General features: G+C 40.3%; 1 protein-coding gene across 12 annotated transcripts in view; it reads right to left on the bottom strand.

Annotated features, from left to right (window-relative positions):
- LOC134531601 (proton channel OtopLc) overlaps nt 1–20994 on the bottom strand; it is a 620588-nt gene that overhangs the window by 166804 nt on the left and 432790 nt on the right. For all 12 annotated transcript variants that reach the window (XM_063367341.1, XM_063367335.1, XM_063367337.1 and 9 more), the window contains one exon: nt 18377–18537. In XM_063367341.1, the coding sequence (XP_063223411.1) occupies nt 18377–18537 (161 nt within the window). The remainder of the gene's footprint in view (nt 1–18376; nt 18538–20994) is intronic.

Raw genomic sequence — 20994 nt, 5'->3', positions numbered from 1 at the left:
CATTGACCGGACGTGAACCCCGCCAAGTGTTGGCCGACTTCAAGGTCGATTTGCCATAAGAAAAAATATGTGCAAGGATGGACCACTCACGACATCTAGCGGAAGAAACTGTAACGTCTTCTCTTGTCGCCAGCTCGTGGAGCTGACGCCCCGCGACATCTGGTGGCAACTTCGCTAACCTCCCAGCTACCTTCCTCTGGAGGCCGCCAGAGTACAGCACTGGCTGGCCATAAGGCCCTATGCTTCCTCCTCGCGGCCTGTAATAGTCGATTGTATGTTGCTTTCTGTGCCTGCCGTTAGAGACCGCAGCAGTCGCCCTTCGGCGCAAACAACTGAAGTTGTGACTACGACCACTCGGGCACCTCCGCATGTTTACGGCCCAGAGCCGAACCTTCCCCCTCTTTTTTCTCTAGGGCCAACCACCCATTTTAATTAGGAGTTTTTTTCCGCCACTAGGGACTTAGTACTCTGACTTCGGCTACTTACCGCGTATTCACGGCGTCACCTCGGTTAAGAGGCTTTTTCGCGGCAATGATGAACTCGTGGGAATTAGGAATGTAGTCAGCTGTGTTAAGGGATGTGATCCCAGCTTCAAAATTCAGTAGTAGCCAGTCAGTAGTAGTAATTAGAAAACAAGTTATGTTTTAGTTTAAAGATTTTTTTAATTTTTTTATTTTACTAAATGTTAAATTCTGCCGTGTCATACACGCAATTCTCGGTCCACGCCTTTCAGATGTTGGCGCGAGACATCTCCTGAGCCCTGGAGCTACACTTTGTTTGGTGAGTTACTTCGGTCTATTTTTCCTCCCCGAATTCCCATTTGTTGGCTATTCGCGCCGACTGTGTTTGACTGTCTGGAAGCAGGTCTAATTCGTTTGGAATTTGGCTTGTGTTTCAGACAGGGTTCAACATTTGGGCACTGAAATTGCACCCATCATGTTGTCCTGGACCTCCAGCTTCATTTCTCTCTAAGAAGAGCTTCCTCCCGGCCAGATGTCCAATTTGAAGCCCCTGGTGATATTCTAACATATAACTTCTCCCTACCGCCAACGAAACAAATTATTCAAATGAATACCAGCGAACAGTGCCATAGAGAACTTATCAAACAAGAAAATGTGAAATTGTTACTGTAATTAGTGGACGAACCTAACCTGCTATAAAATGTCATTTTGGATTGTTAACAGCATAGTATAAAGTCTTTTAATAATATCGGGCCGGCCCCTCCTTTTTGTAACTTATTAATAGCATGTTATTGTGAAACCAAAACAAAAGGAAAACAGATTTATTTAATTTATCTTTTTAAATGAAACAGGAAACCTATAGACCAATCTACTTATTTAGTGTTTATTTATTTATCATATACCTTATTCTATTTAAAAGATCCACTAGATCCGAAGTTGCCTGTGTGCAGGGAGTATAAATTTGTCTTGTTCACCACCTCGTGCCCCCTCTGGTAATACTTGTATTTTTTTTATAATTTTGCCCAGCTGTTTCATAGGCCTTTTTTTTATTAAACTAAAATAATATAATTTTAGGGCATGAGGGGCGTATCAGTCTGAGTACATATTATATGCAAGTAGGTAGTAGCCATTCGTAAAGTTTATTGCCAGGTCCGAATATTGATATGCCTCGGAATTAAGATATACCTTTATATTTTGTAAATTACAATGATCGAATTTAGATTTGTTTGCGGCTAGAATGTTGTGCCTGCCGGTTTGAAATGCCACTATTATATGACGGGGACGTTCCCTAGAGAAGCTAGATTTTACAGCCCAACTGACACTCTGTGATGATGGTAAACGCGGGTAGACTTCTACTCCCCACGATCTGAAAGCAATGTCTATATCGCGACCTTTTTCAACCATTTTCAACAGTCGCGTGTGCTGTTTCCGGGGCTTACCGTTACATGCGGAACAAGCCAGTCGATAGATTGCAAACTTAATGTCACTTGTTGTGGCTTATCACTTGTGTAAATTATAGCATTAATATAACTGTTTGTGGTAATTATAACGAGTGTTTGTTTACAATTTATTAATATTTGTTTATAGTCTTCTGCAAAGCCTAGCAACTGGTTCAATGGAACCCATATTTCAAACTCGCCTTGCACCGTAAGTGTTAAACTGTAATCGCCGTCGGGGCACCATCCTGCCATCTTACTTACGGCTTTTTCATCACGTCTCCGCGATAAATAATTTTTCACTGCTGTCACAATTCCAGCCTCGCGTACCTCGTCAATTGTAACGCCATTAAGTTCGAATGATATTCGTTTTTTTTCATATGTTATATACCATTGTTTACGATTTTTGCACTGTCAGGTTTTTGCCCGTTTGGTTTCGTGAATGCACCGCGAATTTGCAGAAACGATTTAGCTATGTGTGTATACCGTCAGAGTTTTGTATTGCTATAACTATCCCGGAACTTGTCTTGTAAGGTCCCGCGATGTATGGTTTGTACTTTCTCATTATAAGACTACATCGTCAAATTTTGGTGACTGTTGAACATAGAGTATACCATATATTCCATATAGAAATACTTTGAAACCTAATTTTTCTAGGAACTTCACGTTGACAGGTGTTAACCGCTTGATGTTTGCTTTCATACTGACTCTATGCTTGCACACCCCTGACCGTTTATGCAAACCAAAGTGTCTTACACCCATAATTTTTTTCAAATGTAAGCGTAATGTAATCACCTCATTTATAAAGTTGATTAATTTACTATTCTGTTCTAGGTACCACTCTAATAACCAACTCTCATATTTGTTGCATGATAACTGGACTGTAAATGAGTGTTTGAGGCATATCACTGAGCTTATATCCTGGAAGAATGTTCGAGGAAAATTCGTGTATCGTAGGTACTGTTTGGTTTTCCATTAAGGAAGCTGTGGCCAATGATATTCGCTGTGATTCTAATCACATATACCGTCATCACGTTTACAGGCTGGGTCGACTCTTGAACTTTATTCGTCTCGTAGATTTCCGGTTCGAAACCAAGCATTGGGGCCAGGGAGCGGTCGCCAGTGAAGTCGATATGTGCATTCATTTACAATACCCACTGTAAAGTGTTTGGATTACCTTTCAACGAACACATTACTTCTGCGGGTAGGTGTTGTTTAATATACATTTCAATGTCTAAGACTTCGTAGGAACCTATAGGTAAGTTAATCTCTCGTACCATCTCTTCATTTTTCATCTTGTACCTAAATATCCGGTTGCTTACGTCCATGTTCGGGATAGAATTGTGTATGGTAAAATCCACGAAAGCGAGCTGCCATAACCCATCACCTACATCGATCGGAGGGAAGTGTGTTGAACACAGTTCCGACATGCTTCCACTTAGTATTAGTGTGATGGACATGTTCAGGGTAAAATACAGAGTTCAGGATAGGTTTCGGAGAACTATGGAGGTTCGACGGCGCGTACTTCGCTATGGTTAGTGTTTCTTATATACCGAGATGAAAAACTTTATGCATAAGAGACCACAGTTGAATGAATTTAACTTTTGCTGTATATCGTAATTATATGTTATTTTGCAGTCACTCAGGTATCACTGCGTTTCTAAAGGAGGTGGCAGGTCTCCAAAACTATCGTAATACTGAACCATATGACCAGCCTTGGTGTATGCTACCCAGTGTGTTCCCGGTCCCTTATTCATATCTAAATTAATAATACCGCTTTCGTTGTTGTATAGTTTTATGGGTAGTTTATCCTTCATAAACACATTTATTAAATGTGGAATTATTAATTTCCTAATTGCTGTCTTTAGTTCTGTGGTGGTAAGGGGTCGCTTTGGCCAATTACGCAATTTTTTTATTTCCTTTTCCCGCCCCTCTTCCTTCTTCTCCACTTGACCCCTCCCCCTGACTTGGGGTAGAGATGCAGGTATAGACCCGAACCTTTTTTTGCAAGTGCCCACATTTTACTATTGTGCTGTGCGTTCTGGCTTAACATTCTAGCCTGGTGTTTAGCCGTGTTCACGGTCTTGGCTATACCCGCCGCTCCGCCTATAAAACTGCCTAGCGCTGCCAGTGCTGGGAAGATGTAAGGTAAAAGGCCACCTTTTTTTCGCGCGGTTTTTCTTTGTTGAGACGCCACCACCAATCTTACATTTTACTCTCATCTTATTGACACCCCACGCTGCGGCTTTTTCCCCGAATTTCGTGGTGGGATTCTTTGCTATTTGTGTGGCTTGGTTCGCTAATATACCGTCGACTATGCGTCTGTCACTTAGGTTATCGCTTTTAGAATAGCTCATATCATTAAGACGACACTCTTCGTCAAAGGAGTTGACACCTGTATCATTGTGTGCAAGGAAGTAGAGAAGTGTCGGCAACAAATTCCAAAGCTCACCTTTAGGTTAAATACCAAGCTTATCTCATTAGAACAGAAATTTTCCGAGCCTGCAAATCCAATTTTCAGTCCCCAGCTGCAAATACCTGGAAGTAATACAATCACAGAACCCAAACCAAGGACAACACCCCTCCACGACCCAAGAACAGGGCCACAGTTGTTGCAGCATATCCCCTCTCTGGCTTCACCCTTACCAGCATCATCACCCATCACTCTCCACCCCCACTACCAGTTTCCTTTCCCTCCCTTCCATTCATGAGCCATCCCTCTTTCACCACTATCACCTACCCTCCCGGTGGTATGCTGTTCCCTTCCGCAACTGGCATGACGCCTGCATCCCACCCAGTTACCAAGGTAACCTACACTCACCCCATTCCAGGCTTCATCTCACACGCCTTTCATCCCTCCCAACAGATGTATCTTCCCCTCACATAGACCACCACTTACAACCCCTACCATCAGTTTCCTTCTGCCTTCTCTTCGATCCAATCTACCCCTGAACATCGTCCTTCCCCCTTGGGTCCCGGCACCCAAGTCTCACCACTACCCCAGCCTTTCCCATGCACCTTGGAAGCCACTGTCTCACAACCAGTAATTGTACCACCCATTCCTAGGGCAGACCGCAGCTGCCACAGATCAGTCTTTCCACAACCTACCTTCCCTTACCCCCCGTAGCCTCCTTCCCCCGAAACAACCCCCATCCCTCACAGACATAGAATATCAATCCCACCCCTGTACAAACACAGGTCCGAACACCCGCAACCCCAGGACACGAATACCAGGTCTATGGTAAAATTGCCCACCCAAAGGAAAGGTTGTTAACAGGCTTCCCGGAAACCAACGGGTTAGAGCCAATAAAACTAATCGAATTTCTATGTCACCTGCTCAAATTGTACCAAAAGGGTAACATACCAGATAAACAACTGTTTGAGGTAATATTCCCATTGACCCAACCACCACTGAGTGAGTGAACTTCCATGGCTAAAGAGAATAATTGGAACTTTGATCAGTATCATGCTGATGTACTGAGTTTTTTTATTCCAGCTCGTATGATCACGAACCTGAGACTAGAGTGGAACAATAGATTGCAACACAAAAACGAAGAATTACCCCACTACATATCAGACATTAGGCTGGCCTCACAAGTCCTTCGTTTAGGAGTTTCAGAATGCGAGATTGTCACTAACATTATTGATGGAATTAATCCAGCGGAGCGTTTACGATCGGTCTTCCAGACTCGACCACAGAATTTTGCCGAGCTAGACCAATGGTGTATTCAATCAATAAATGTTGAGTATGCCGACTACCAAAGGAATCGGCAAGTAATTCACACGGAGAGCAAGGGCCCAGGAACGAAAACATGAATACCAATTTCAAATCCAAACAGTCCTCTCACAACAACCAACAGGCTAGATACAACTACCCCCAAATGCAAACCCTATTCTGCAAATTCGAGAAATCGTTTTTTTAATTACTTTCGAACTATGTTTATGTTAAGAGTTTAGGGAATACACGAAAACATAGAGATATATGCATTGTTTCATGGTACGATTCTGTTTTTGGGGCGGCTGAGCTGATTGGTCGTCCGACATTCAAGGCTCGGCGAATAATCGATGAATACATAAAATTCTGGCTTGTACTAGAACTCTATCTTTGCTCAACAATGAGAAGTTCACAAGCTAGCAGAACTTCCTTCTCCTTGGAGTCTAGCGAAGCCATCCATCTTTTGCGATCGTTAGTGAGCATCCCGCATCCCGCATAAAAGAACTAAATATTATTTACCTGCAAGTAACATGTGGTGACATCTGTTGTTGAAAAGCAGAACTACTTGCAACAAGTACCTTTGAAAGAGATAAATTAATTCTCGCTGATGAAATAATTAAAAAATTCTATTTAAGTAATATATTTATTTAAAACTCATAGTTTGCAACTGGCATTAGTCCTAGTAACTAATATGAATCCTGATTCGGGATTTGTTGCTGTATCAAAACGTCATCACTGTAGATACTGTAGCAAGGTGTTTACCTTGAGAAAGAATGCTAAACGACATGAGAGAAGCGAGTGTAATTTGGGTCCTTGTCAAAAACCATTTCATTGCAGTCAGTGTCAGAAATCCTTTGGTAGGAGATATTACTTGGATAGACATTATAAGACCTGTACAATTAAGATGAATAAAGATAACGAAGACTGGGCTACAACATCGCGGAAAAGCTAATGCTAAAATTACTGATCTAGATAAAGATAATAATTTAAAATTTAAAACAAACGAAGGAAGTTGTGACCACATTAGAAATGAAAAGATATTTACTCCAATATCTAGTATCCATGAAAATGTGAAAGATGGAGAACCACCTGAAGCTTACAAGGTCGAAGACTTTGATGAATCATCTGAAGCTGGCATGATTGAAGATTGTGGTGACACATCTGAGGCTGACATGATTGAGTAATGCACTGAAGCACCTAAAGTAGGCAAGATCGAAGACTGTGATGGCGGTTTGAGACCAAAACGATGGAAACGACATAATAAAATAAATTATCCTGATAAAGTTTGTGATGCTGACATGATTGAAGACTGTGGTGACACATCAGAAGCTGGCATGAACGAAGACTGTGCTGACACATCTAAGGCTATAGCACCAAAAGCATGCAAGAGCGAAGACTGTGATGGTGGTTTGAGACCAAAACGATGGAAACGTCGTAATAAAATAAATTATCCTGATCAAGCTTGTGATAATCACTGGCACGATGACGAAAGTGACCTTGTGGTTGGTGTTAAAACGATAGACACCAGAGATAATAATATTTATTATAAACATGCAAGGAAGATGATGAACGCAGCAGAAGAGATTGATTATACCTCATGGGAAGATCCTAACATATTGGTTGACAGGCTACGACTACTACATGGATCACTTTGTGCAGGAAACTATTCGAACATTACAGAAATATCCTTCATACTCAAAGAACTGAGGGAAGCTGGCTACATACAATAATGGCTTAAATTAAATGTATGTGTATAAACTTGAAGATAAATTAATATATTTTCTTTCCAAATGGTATCTACCATTTATCGAAATCTGATTTCTAAATAAAACTTATAACTTAAAGGTGCAAAATACGATACCACTGCCAGTCAAAATGTATACTAATAAAGACATGTTAGTAATCATGCCAAGTTTGATAAGAAAAGTAATTGGAATCAGTTGGAACCAATTGAAGATGGAGCTGTTGGAGCAATTGGAGCCTTTTGAAGCATTTGGAGCCTTTTGGAGTCTTTGGAGCATTTGGAGGCTGTTGTAGTATTTGGAGCCTTTTGGGGCATTTGGAGCTGTTGGAGCCATTTGGAGCATTTGGAGCTGTCTTAAGCATTTGGAGGCTGTTGGAGCATTTGGAGCCTTCTTTGGAGCTGTTGGAGCTGTTGGAGCCATGTTGAGCTGTTGGATCATTTGGAGCCTTTTGAAGCATTCGGAGCATTTTGAGCCTTTTGAAGCATTGGGAGCATTTTGAGCCTTTTGAAGCATTTGGAGCTGTCAAGCATTTGGAGCATTTGGAGCTGCTGGAGACATTTGGAGCTGTCAAGCATTTGGAGGCCGTTTGGAACATTTGGAGCCATTTGGAGCTGTGTTAAGCATTTGGAGGCTGTTGGAGCTGTTGGAGCCATTTGGAGGCCGTTTGGAGGCCGTTTGGAGCATTTGGAGCTGTCTTAAGCATTTGGAGGCTTTTAGAGCATTTAGAGCCTTTTGAAGCATTTGGAGCTGTGTGTTAAGTATTTGGAGGCTGTGGAGCATTTGGATCCTTCTTTGGAGCTGTTGGAGCTGTTGGAGCCATTTTGAGCTGTTGTAGTATTTGGAACCTTTTGAAGCATTTGGAGCCATTTGGAGACTTTTGAAGCATTTGGAGCTGTGCTAAGCATTTGGAGGCTGTTGGAGCTGTTGGAGCCATTTGGAGGCCGTTTGGAGCATTTGGAGCCATTTGGAACTGTTGGTGCTATTTGGAGCATTTGGAGCTGTTGGAGCTAAGAAGTAGTCGTTGCACGTCTATGCAGGGCTAAATGTTTATAAGATTGCTGGCTTTCGCAAGTGATCCTGTAGTAGGATAGAAATTGTGTAATAAATATTATGTTTGTAAAAGACTTTGTGGTGTTTTATTTCTCGAACCTTACACTTTTCTGGTACTTTTTTAAAATTAAAGTTGTTTTGTATCAGCCAGGGATCGAACCAAGGACCTTAGTCGATCTAATCAATCAGTATATAGATTACAAATTTATTTAATGAATTTTGAACTTTTTCCCGAATCTCTAGCATTACAATTACGAATTTCCAATATGGTGGTCTTGATGCCTGATAGGATGATGGTAGTAGAGGATTTAAAGTCTCTTTAAGAATGTTGAACATGGTTTATTGAAATTATTTTTTTTTCATAAAATTAAACATTATTGCATCGATCGAGTATCGAACCAAGGACAGGAGCGGATCGATTCAATCAGTATATTTATTGCCAATTCATTTAATGAATTCTGGATTATTTCCCGCTTTTCTAGCTACATTATTACATGATTTCAAGATGGCGGCCGAATTTCAAGATGGCTGGGGCACCTCGGTAATAAATGATTACTGCACTGTAGCGGGTTAGAATAAAATTATCCAGATGGAAATGTACTCTATAATACGAGTACACACACGCAAGATGGTGTACTCCAGCAGGTGGTAGCTCCTGGTAGCATGTACTGAACATAAAATGTCGAATCCATGATGGTCGACAAGGACAAAGTCAAATTTCAAGGACAAAGTCAAATTTCAAGGTCAGGTCAAATTTCAAGGTCAATGTAAAATTTCAAGGTCAAGGTCAAAGTTCAAGGTCAAGGTCAAATTTTAAGTTGAAGGTCAAAGTTCAAGTTCAAGGTCAAATTTCAAGGTCAAGGTCAAAGGTGTGGTGACCAGATAATTCTACTAACATGGTATCAGCACACTCTAGCGGACGAAAACAAGATGGTGATCTCCAGTTTCTTGATTTAAAGATGGCGGCCGTCACGAAAAGTGCAACGGTGTTTTTAAGGATTGTTTTATTATTTAATTAGGTTGATTATTTTTTAATGATTTTTAATTTTTGTCCGAATCTCTAGCATTAAAATTACGGATTTTCAAGATGGCGGACATGACGTCATACTAGGTGACGATATATATGCTTTGAAAAAAGTGGTGGGAGTCAGTCTGCCTGCATCCACCATTGAGGAAGGAGCCTGTCGCCATTTTTTTATTTTTTTTGCACTCACCGGGTTCGAACCGAGGACAGTGATCGATATAATCAATCAGAATTCGAATAAGTTAATTTTTTGATGAATTTTGGATTTTTTTTCATTAAATTCGAATAATAATTAAAGATTTTCAAGATGGCATCCAAATTTCAAGATGGCGTCCAAATTTCAAGATGGCGACCATAACGATAATTGTAACGGTGACGTCATCATTCAAAATGGCGGATAACACATCGCAGGAATTTTCTAGAACACGATGCCATCCAAAATGGCGGATCCAAGATGGCCACCATCATCTACTTGTCCCGTTACGTCATGTCCCGTTACACAGTGTCTCGTTACGCTGTGTCCCGTTACGCTCGTCCAAGATGGCCGCCGTGACGTCACAATTCATCATGGTGGACACCGGCTCCGGCTCCGCCCCCTGGACCCTGATCTCGGACATACTATCCTATACTACTCTGGAGACTACGTCCCTCGGCCGCGCGGCCTGAACCACCCTCTACCGAACCCTGAGTAGCCGGCAAAATAGAAACATTTCAGGGACTAGTCGACCAGCGTACGACAATATTGCATAAGTTAGTCACTCAGCAAGAATCTGGAATCCGGGCACTGAGTCAAAGAGATATTGGCACAGGAAGACGAAGATATAAGTAAATCTTCGAACGCGGGACTAGGAGAGAAAATCGCGGCTTGGGCATTTCCAATATCATGAAGGCAAAGACCAAATTAGGACAGGGCGCTCGTCGAGCCAGCTCCATCAAGTCTAAGACCAATTCACGCAAGACCAAACGTAAGACTAATGAAGGCATGCAAAAAGTCAAGCAAAAATTACAGACTCTCGACAAGTAGATTATTGGAGGATTTCTTCCTTTGCTTTTGCCAGCATTGGGTGCTCTCGGCGGCCTCATCGGTGCAACCAGCGGCATAGTGCGGACAGTTAACACTTCGAAGAATGAACACAAGCAGTTAAAAGAAGCACATCGACACAATGCCATCATGGAAGCCATTGCCATGGGTAAAAAAAGGCACAGGACTCTACTTGCAACCTCACAAATCAGGTCAAGGCATGAGAAAGAAACGAATGAAAAAATCCTGAATTCTTTGCCGAAACGTCCGCTCACTAATATAGATTTGATCTCGTACACTCGAAAACTGAAAATACCAAATTTCCGCGGCGTGTTTATGCGAGACACTTTACCCAGCAAGCTAAAGACACGTGAGTGCGCCATAATTAATTTAGATACATCGTCGGGTCGTGGCACGCACTGGGTGGCGTGCATAAAGTCTGGAAAAATGGCCGAGTACTACGTTAGTTTTGGAAATTTACGGCCTCCGCCAGAACTTAGGCGGTACCTGGGTCGAACCACTACATTGTTCTACAATTACGAAACCGAACGGAAGCCTAATCAAACAAACTGCGTACATTTGTGTCTTCGCTTTTTAACAAATAAAAATTAGCTGAAAAATAAAAATTGATACTTAAAGGCTGTGCAGTGATGATAATTTATTAGTCATGTCGATAACACATACCTTGACAGGTCACGCATCATATCTGCAGGCAGTTCATTTTCCGCCTCTGGATTTAGACGGTGAATGGTGTATCGGGCTCTTAGATTTTCAAACGTATAATGCCATACCGAATATCGACAAAGAAAATTGCAAAATCTGATTCCTAAAAAATGGTGGGATCGCTCATGAAATAGAGTTACCTGTTGGCTCTTACGAAATGGACGAGATTCCAAATTACATCAGAGAAATGTTACCACACGATGTACACTTTCAACTGCGTGGAAATCCAAACACCCAAAAAAGCATTCTAACATGCAGTGAAAATGTCGACTTTACGAAACCTGGGACCATAGGCACGATGCTCGGATTGAAACCAAAGGTGTATGATACAGGAATAACGTACGAATCTATGCGTGCAGTAAACATTTTGCCTGTGAATGTCATAAACTGTTATTTGGCAAGTGGAACATATCTCAATGGAAGACTAAGCACAATGCTGCACGAGTTTTCGCCAATGGTCCCGCCAGGATATAAACTGGTCGAAGTACTGCAAAGTGTAATTTACGTTCCAGTCGTCGTGAAGTGCGCACACGAAGTCGTCGTCAGAATCGTTGACCAGACAGTACAATTGGTGAACTTTCAAGACGAAGAAATTACATTACATCTGCACTTGAAACGATGGGCATAAAGATCGTGACACCGAACAGATATAAAAGAAATCGCATTGGCGTGAATAAAATCAGTTCTCTACGAGACATGGGTGCATTAACACCTGACAGCATAAGGTATCTTCTTAGTATTGAACAAGGCCGAATAATTATGGAAGACGAAATCCTCAACGTGGAAGATCCGTTCATTTTTGATGACAGCATTACGAAAATGGAATTGCACGAGTACCAGCTTTTCCTGCTCGGACCATACACACTACCATCAGAAGTACGCATTGCTGTACAGCACCAAGATATCTGTACTTTAACTTCGCAGTAATTTCTACATATAAGAGGCACGCTGAAAAAACCGGATGGTTCGCATCCAACAACGATGTCCATATCCTGCAATGGTATTCTTCACCTAATCGAGTGCATTATATATGTACTCAATGGCGTCGAGGTAGACCAGACGAGAGATGTAGGCATAACATCTGCTATTAAAAATTAACTTTCGCTTACGCCAAATGAACTGTCTGCTGCAAAGATGGCGGACCGGCTCCCGGCTCCAGCACCTGGTGCATGCGCTCGGAGCCCCTTTTTTTAATGTTGTTTTGACTCGCATATTAATGTAAATGGAATGTGTCGTGTTTTGACTAGCAAATTATTTGAGAGGTCACAGGTATATAAGCGAGTCCCAAACGACAGGACTATCAGTCCACCTCTGGTTCTGGTACAGTGAAGATCGGCCAGTTTGACTTGACTGATACTATTCGTGAGAACCTGATGGCATCTTTAACGACGGCCTCGATGGAAGTTGTACCATTGACTAACATCTTGATGGTAGGGACGCCGATGGCGACGCAGAACTCGATGCAATGTGTATCATCGTCACGGACAACATTTGAGGAGACTCTAACAGGGGAGGTTCCATCAGCAAAATAGACTTTAATGCCTGCAGTTCTGACTTTGTGGTGACTTCCCAGCAGCGGTGTCGTTACGGTGACAAGATTTTCTCGAACAACTGTAATGCCCCTTCGAACCAAGAAGAGAGAATGTGCTAATAATCTTTCTCGCAAATTTTTTAACTTTAAAAAGTGCCGCAAGCAATTTACAAGAAATGCAAAGTTGAAAAGACACTTCAAGATATACAAATTCCCTGCTGTTCGGCAGAAAGTAAAGGTTTTGCTGCAACAACGATGTATCGATGTGCATGAGAGTACACCAGGAATTAGTATAACCGTATCATCATCAGTATCCGGTTCGGGACTGAAAGATTCGTCTTCGTCGACTAGACATTCTTGCAGCTACTGCGATATGTCGTCTGCATTTGCCAATGATGCATGAAGACACGAGAGGTGTAAATGCGCGAAGAATCCTTCTCGCATGAAGTTTCGCTGTGATGCGTGTCTTGCGTGGTTAACTCGTATTGAAAATTTGAGACAAGCAAAAAAATGTAAAGAAGAACTCCGTATGCCTACTGGGGAACTACCTGCAGACATTTCAACTGCTCGGTTTAGGTTGGAGACTCATATGTGTGCAAGCACACAAGCAGATGGGCAGCAGTTGATTGAGATGACCTGGACATAAAACTAAACACAAAACTCTGCTCGGTGCATTGCACGTAAATTATGACAGATTCCACTTGGCGCAATATGCATTTCGTGGAATTTTCTAAGACTAATATTATCCTAATACGTTAAGTGAGTCAAAATACATTTGTATTTTTATTGGCGAAATCAAGCAGTACTTTATTAATCAGCTTACTGATAAAGTAGCAATATGACCCTTAAAATATAACTTGTGGCTGGGCTGCGTATTTGGTAAACCATATATGTTTGAGGACCAATACAAGAAGTGCGCTTTCAAGACATAGGATGCTACAATTTACACTTCTGAAGATGTAAAGCAGTCTGTTAAAGAGGGTATTGAGGAATAATGTCGGGAAGAAAAAGACTATGTCAATAAAGAATCTGGCCGGTCTCTGTCTTCAGTAAACCATTTGGAGCTGAGAATGCCAGTTCATGCCAATGGAGAACTATATGTCCATTAGATTGCTAATTTAGCAAGTTTTCCTGTAATATAAATTATGTATTAATAATTTTATTTGTAATTTTGTTGTTTTATTTATCGAACCAATCATTTTCCTGGTTATTCATTAACTCTTTTTTTTTTGGGTCCAACCAAGGCGATAGAATCAATAATTATTTTAATAAGTATTTTTTAAATGAATTTTGAATTTTTTTTCCGAATTTAAACCTTAAAATTACAGGATTTACAAGATGTCATGATGGCGGCGCTCTGGCAATAAAAGATAACTGCACTCTATAGAGGGTAAAAATTAAACTAATAAGGTGGCAGCGCACTCTAACAAACGTAAACAATATGTCGGCAGCGTCCTCCAGCAGACGAAAAAAATATGGCCACCATAATGTCATAATGGCTGGCATTTTATATCTACCTTGACATTAGTGGGGGGAGGTCAGTCTGTCGGTGGCTTCCATGGAGGAATGATCCATTGCCATTTTTTTTATAAGAAACAATGCTCTGCTACCATTTTTATAACGAACGCTGGGCTGCAGGTAAACACTCAAAGTGAATAATTAAATTAAGGCCTTGGAAGCGTCAGCCCAGAAAACAAAACAATAACAACAATAATCACAGAGGTGCCCAGACGTCGTATAAAAGAATTTTATTTATAACCTCCTAGCAACTCTAGTAGGCTTTGTGGATCGGGGATGAATAATAATGAAATAACAAGACTGGTGGTTTGATTTATATAAGTGCCCTTTTTACTAAAATAATTTACTTTTTTTTAACTTTTAAGTACACTGGTATTAAAACATATTGATTACAAAATGGAGGGAGCCCCGGGGCAACAAAATACATATAAAAGTAACACCATAATACCTCTTGAATTTAATACTGGTTTTAAGTTAGCTCGCAGGCTCAAAAGAAAGAAACCATTACATTGAAATTTAATTATATCCTGTGTCCTGGCACCAGATCTTTCGGCAGATTAAAGTCCAGAAGAAATCATTTTGAGTAGAAACTCGGAGTTAAACTTGGAGTGGAGCTTGCAGCTAATTTTGGAGCTAGCAGCTAATTTTGGAGATAAACTTCGAAGCTGAACTTGGAGCTAATTTTAGAGCTCATTTTGGAGGCTGATTTTGGAGGCTGATTTTGTAGGCTGATTTTGGAGGCTGCTTTTGGAGGCTGCTTTTGGAGGTTGCTTTTGGAGGCTGCGTTTGGAGGCTGCGTTTGGAGGCTGCTTTTGGAGGCTGATTTTGGAGCTAAACTTGGAGTTAAAATTGGACCTCAAATTGGAGTTAAACCTCGAGGCTGATTTTGGACCACGCCTGCAACCAAAGTCCCAAATTACTTAGACTGGTTAACAGGCGGCTAAGCCTGGGCAAGACTATGCCCAGTGAAAGGCTAAAAAAGGGGGGGGGGGGTAGGGATGACGACCACTTACCCAAAACAGCGGGGTGAAGTTCATGTCGGCTGCCTCCAGGAGCAGGGAAAGCAGCTCGCGGCACGGAAGTTCTCGATAATCATGATTAGAGAAAATGAAATAAATTTAGATTAACAAAAAAAATACTATTGCGGGCAGCAAAATTTAAAAATTAGAAAATTGAGGCCTCTGTGCCTTGACGTTGGCGACTACATGACGTAGTGTCGAGTCTTGGAGATAAACTTCGGAGATTAACTCTCGCGGATCGCGACGCGTGGTCCGCACAGACCAGATGCTGCCCGCCGAATCTTCAAAAAATGGCGTCGGGGCGCCTAATTAAAGGAAGCAACTGCCCCCAGCCCAAGAAGGGGGGGTGGGTGATGGCCCGAAGGTGTCCGGGAATGCCCGAAGGGGCGAAGCAGACTGAAACATGTTCGCTGCGCTCTCACGCGAGTCGTAGGCGAACTAAAATCGCAATCGCATTGCGACTGCTGCCAAGGTCGATTGTGACAAGCTGTCTCTTATGGGAGGGATGAGTATTGCGCTCTGGTGGCCAAGACGAGAACCTGTCTGGAGGGTCACAGAAACGTCCGCTAGAGTGCAGTGGCGCGCTCGCGACCAGCGCTCAGAGCAAGGTTGGGGATTTTTCCCACCGCTAGACTTCGCTGAGGGCTCTGTTTGACAAGTGGGAATGTCCTTGGGGAGACAATGCCTCCACCCGGGGTTCACTGGGGGTCGTTGCTCCGGGTTTGAGTTCTCGTGAAGCCACAGGTGGGTGTTGAGGGGAGGGGGGTTTAAATTTGCTAAGTCGCCTGGGAAAGGCGTCATGTGGACCGTCCCGAGGCTTCGCCGCTGGCTGTAACTTGGTCCAGAGGCGTGCTGGCAAAACCCTTACGTATGTTTGCCTCCGAGAAATGAAAGTTGCTTGCAGTGGGGTTGGGGTAACGTTCGCTAACGCGAATGTCGTTCTGTTACATAGGGAAAATGTGACGCGAACCGCGGCCGGGATGCTGCGATCGCAAATCGTCAGCAAACAGTATCTAATTGAAGCCTGCGAACAAGCGCAGGTGCACTGGGTTGCACAAGATTACGTCGGAGTGTACAGTAATGGAAACAAAATTTAATAAAATAAAAATTACAAATTTATTATTTGGTTTTCTTCTTTAAAAATTAAAAATTAAATTTAAATTCGTACATTTGTGCCTGAAAGTGGCACTGAAACGGCACAATTTTATATCGAATGACCTCACCGAGTTTAAACAGAGTAACATTTTATATTTTTTATTATTAATATTTAATTAAGTAAATTTTTAATATTTTTTTTTATTTTTTTCTGATTTTCTAGTATAAACATTATGGATTTTAAAGATTATAGACGCAAATAAAATTGAAAGATGACATAAAAATTCAAAATGGCGTCCGTAACGAAAAGTGCCACGATGATGACATACACAGCCAGTATCGCGGTTGTAACGAAAGTGTAACATTCTAGAATCAACGATGGCGGGCATAACGGAAAGAGCAACATTTGAAGAAAACCATTTATTTTTTTATTATTAAGGAATTATTGGTCAAAAATTAAAGTATTTCAAGTTTACGTTGACCATAAACTTGAATGTCAAGGTCACGACCTCGGCGGCTGAGGGCAGTTAGACAACGGGTAATTTAAGCTGCTATGGGGAATTTTTTATTTTACTAAGGCAAATGTCTTTTTAAGCATTTCGAATTTCGAATTGTTTTAATTTTAGGAATAAAATGAAAAACTTTCCCTCAAAATGGGAATATTTCCCTATAAACAAGGAAATTTATAGGAATGTTGAGTCATTTTTGATGAATTTTGAGGAAATTTTACTCAAAAAATGGCCGCCATAATGTTTTAATCCAAGATGGCTGTCGGCACCTCCGACACCTCCTTACGAAGCCAGCAACTCAGCCAGAAGGCAGTCCCCGGAGCGAACAATATATTTTACTCAGTTCCTCTTTTCGATTGTCCGAATAATAATAGTGGTACGCGAGTCGTATCCATGGAGGTATTAGTCTATGGAGTGGGTGTCTGTTCTGAAGTTGAAATTTCTGGTTAGCAATTGGATAGCAAAACCAATTGTTTCTGTATAAAGGCTAATATATAAATGTTTGTTGGTTTGTCGTGTATGTGTTCTTATACCATTCACCCAATTGCGATGAAACTTTGATGAATTATGCGCATGCCGCAAAAGTTTCGGAATTAGTACAACCACTTTACAATAGGTGGTGCGCGAGTCGTTACAACAAATATGTATATTTCATATAGTTTAGCGGCTGTTCGTGTTTTTTCGCTGTATCAGTGTGCACGCATGACATAATTGAATTAAATATAAATGAGATATTATAGTGAAAAATATAGTGCTAGAAAGATATACAGATATTTATATAAAGATAGATAGCGAGAGAGTGAGATAGAGGTATATAGAATGAGATATAGAGATAGATAAATAAATATATAGATATACATAAATATAAATTTATAGAGTTAAAAGTATGTAGAGGAGCGAGATAGTGGGAGATATAGGGGTACGTGTAGATGTATATATATATATAGTAAAATATATGTGTATAGATACATAGAGGGATAGATATGGAGAAAGATGGGAAAAAAAGAATTTGAAGTAGAGAGAAATAAATATAGTGATGCTTTGTATATGAGTACCTACTTCAAACAAACTATAAAATTTAGAACAAGGTATTGCAACGTATGCCGGGCATTAGCTAGTATATAAATAAAAATTAATGAAGAAACAGGTGGATATCACAAATCCAAAGCTAGATGAAAACTTTAAAAAGATGTGTCTTTTCACAAGTGAAATGTGTTTTTAGGTTGCGAGAGTACCTCACCAATTCACTTATGGCAACGTTGATTATTTGCCTCAATTGAACCAGCAATCGAGGACACATATGTCCTGGCCATTAAGTATCAAGAATAAAAAGTATTTAAACATAGTAGTAAAATAAATATTATCACATTTTTTTATGGAGTGCTAACATTAAGTACAACATCTGACTAAAACACCTAAAGAAGTTACATATTCTTAGTAAATACTTAAAATATCATTCACTGACCTAAGGTTGAGTGAAGAGGTAAACAAACATAGAAGAACATCAATGAGCAACAGACATCACTCACTCGAGAGTTCATGAATATGAAGTACATCTGCATGAAAGTGAAGACCATCTGCAGCACTGGGTTGATTCCTCTCAGGATCTGGTAGCAGGGCGAGTCGAATGGAACCTCGAAGAAGGCACCGCACTCAAGCCCGTTGTAGATCATTGTACCCAAGCCAAATGCTGCCAACACAACCAAAAATAAGCTATTATGGCAACAGTATGGAACATAGATTAAAGCACATTAATCTAAACTGTTGTAAAATTGTAACATAAATGAGGCGTTGACAATGAAAAGAAGGTAAGAATCATTAATACATATTTTTCATTAAAAGAAAAAAAATCACAACTGACTTTTTTTTTATTATGATAACATTTGTGGTACTTTTGGTTCATGTTCACTTTCTCATTTTCAGTAGAGCCTTCTTCTCCTGGGGAAATGACAATGTGGTGAAATATCGCACTTGCCTCCTTTACATTGTCACTGCCTCAAATGTGTTCGTCTCTTGCTTGTTTATGGTCGAGCATCACGTAAAACTACTGGACCGATTTTGATGAAATATTTAGTATATTAAAGGTTATGATTTGACTTTAAAACATGTTGTATATATTTTATCTCGCTGCGATGACTGAAACCTGAGATATAACAATAAAGCCACAGGGGATGAAATTTAGCACACAGCTAGCTCATATCCTGTATTAATACACACGCAAAGTATAATTATTAATTCCAACCCTAAGGGAATGAAGAAAGACGTAAATTAAGTTTTCTAATAGAAAATCATAGGTAAGTCATAGACAAACGGTGAGCGTGTGTTGTTTCTCTATGTCCGCAGTAGTATATATTAATTCCTCCGGCGTCAGGCGCCAGGCGGGGGAGCCGTGGAGCCTAACCACCATCTTATGTTGTGAAATAATGGCGGCCGTATTGGATGACCTTCACGTTGACCTTGACGGCCATCTTGGATTATCCAACTTGTATCCGCCAATTAGGATCCACCTTTTGAATTATTATAATGTCACCATTGTAATTTTCGTGATGGCCGCCATCTTGGATTTCCGTAATTTTTGTTAGAAATTCGGGAAAAATTTTAAATTCATAAAAAAAGTTTAAACGATCGAAATTGATAAAAAAATTTAATTAAAAATGTATTAAAAATAATTTCTATAAAAAAGTACACTTATGCCAAAGAGCTCAAAGTCCGTTGTTCGAACCCGGCGAGGTCCAATAAAAATGGCGACTGATTCTTCCTCCATGGAAGCTGTCGGCAGACTGACCTCCACCACTTATGTCAAGATATATATATCGTCAGCTAGTATGACGTTAAGTCCGCCATCTAGAAAATCCGTAATATTAATACTAGAAATTCGGGAAATATTCTAAAATTGATAAAAATTCATTGAATTTTAATAAAAATCTTTAAAAACACCGTTGCACATATCGTTACGGCCACCATCTTGGATACTATAAATTTTTCATGTTTCATTACGCCCGCCGTCTTGGTTGAGTATGATGACATCGTTGAACAGACTTCGTTACAGCCGACATATTGTATTCCAGATGGTTGCACTTTTTGTTATGGCCGCCATCTTGAAAAAACACAATTTTTTTGCTAGAAATTGGAAAAAATTTCAAAAATTATAGTGAAATTTTATTAATCAAATTTTAATAAAATACTTTTTCAAAACGCACTTATGACTTGATGTCCTCGATTCGAACCCGGTAACAGTAAAAATAAAAAAGTCGATCGATCCTTCTTCCACAGAAGCCACCTGCAGACTGACCTCCCACCACCAATACCAAGGTACCTATATATTATCAGCTGGTATGATTTCATCCACAACATATTGATTTTGTATGCTGGAGGCCACCATCTTGTTTTCGTCTACTAGAGTGCACTACCATCATATTAGTTAAAATTTAAAACACAGTAATGATTTTTTATTACTGAAGCAGCAGTAGTATGTAAATGGGGCTGCGGGCACAGGCTTTAAGGCTGTGGTGCCTATGCCGGGTCAATGACCGATTTCTCTGATGTCACGGCAGCCATTTTGGATGACTGTGACCTTGACCTTTGACCTTGACAACCTTCAAAACTGGTAAAGTAGACTAAAATTTGCCCAAAATATGCCAAAATTTCCAATTTTTTTTTGGAATTTGGAAAAAAAATCCGCCTAAAATTCTTAAAAAAATTTGAAAAATGAAAATTTTCTCTTTTCGAGGAAAACTGTCTCGTTTTCTTCCACAAAAATAAAAAGAATTAGGATTTTGAAAAACCTCAAAATACTTTTGCCTTAGAAAGAACACAAATTCCTAAAAGAGGCTTACGCATCCATGTCTACAGCCTCCGATAAGCCTATGACGTCATCTAGGATTATCATGTCACCGTTTAAATTTCCATTACTGCCGCCATCTTGAAAAATTATTTATTATCCGATTTTAATGAAAAAATACATAAAATTTATAAAAAAATTCAATTAATATAATTTTAGTAAAAATATTTAAAAAAAAACTGTTGCAAATATCGTTACGACCACCATATTGGATTCAATAAATGTTGAATGTTTCGTTACGCCCGCATCTTGGATGAGTACGATGTCACCATTATTCGTTTCGTTACAACCGCCATATTTGATTCT

Source organism: Bacillus rossius, chromosome 5 (assembly GCF_032445375.1).
Source record: "Bacillus rossius redtenbacheri isolate Brsri chromosome 5, Brsri_v3, whole genome shotgun sequence".
Lineage (NCBI taxonomy): Eukaryota > Metazoa > Arthropoda > Insecta > Phasmatodea > Bacillidae > Bacillus > Bacillus rossius.
Note: the sequence above shows the minus strand (reverse complement) of the source record. Positions and strands in the feature narration are given on the sequence as shown.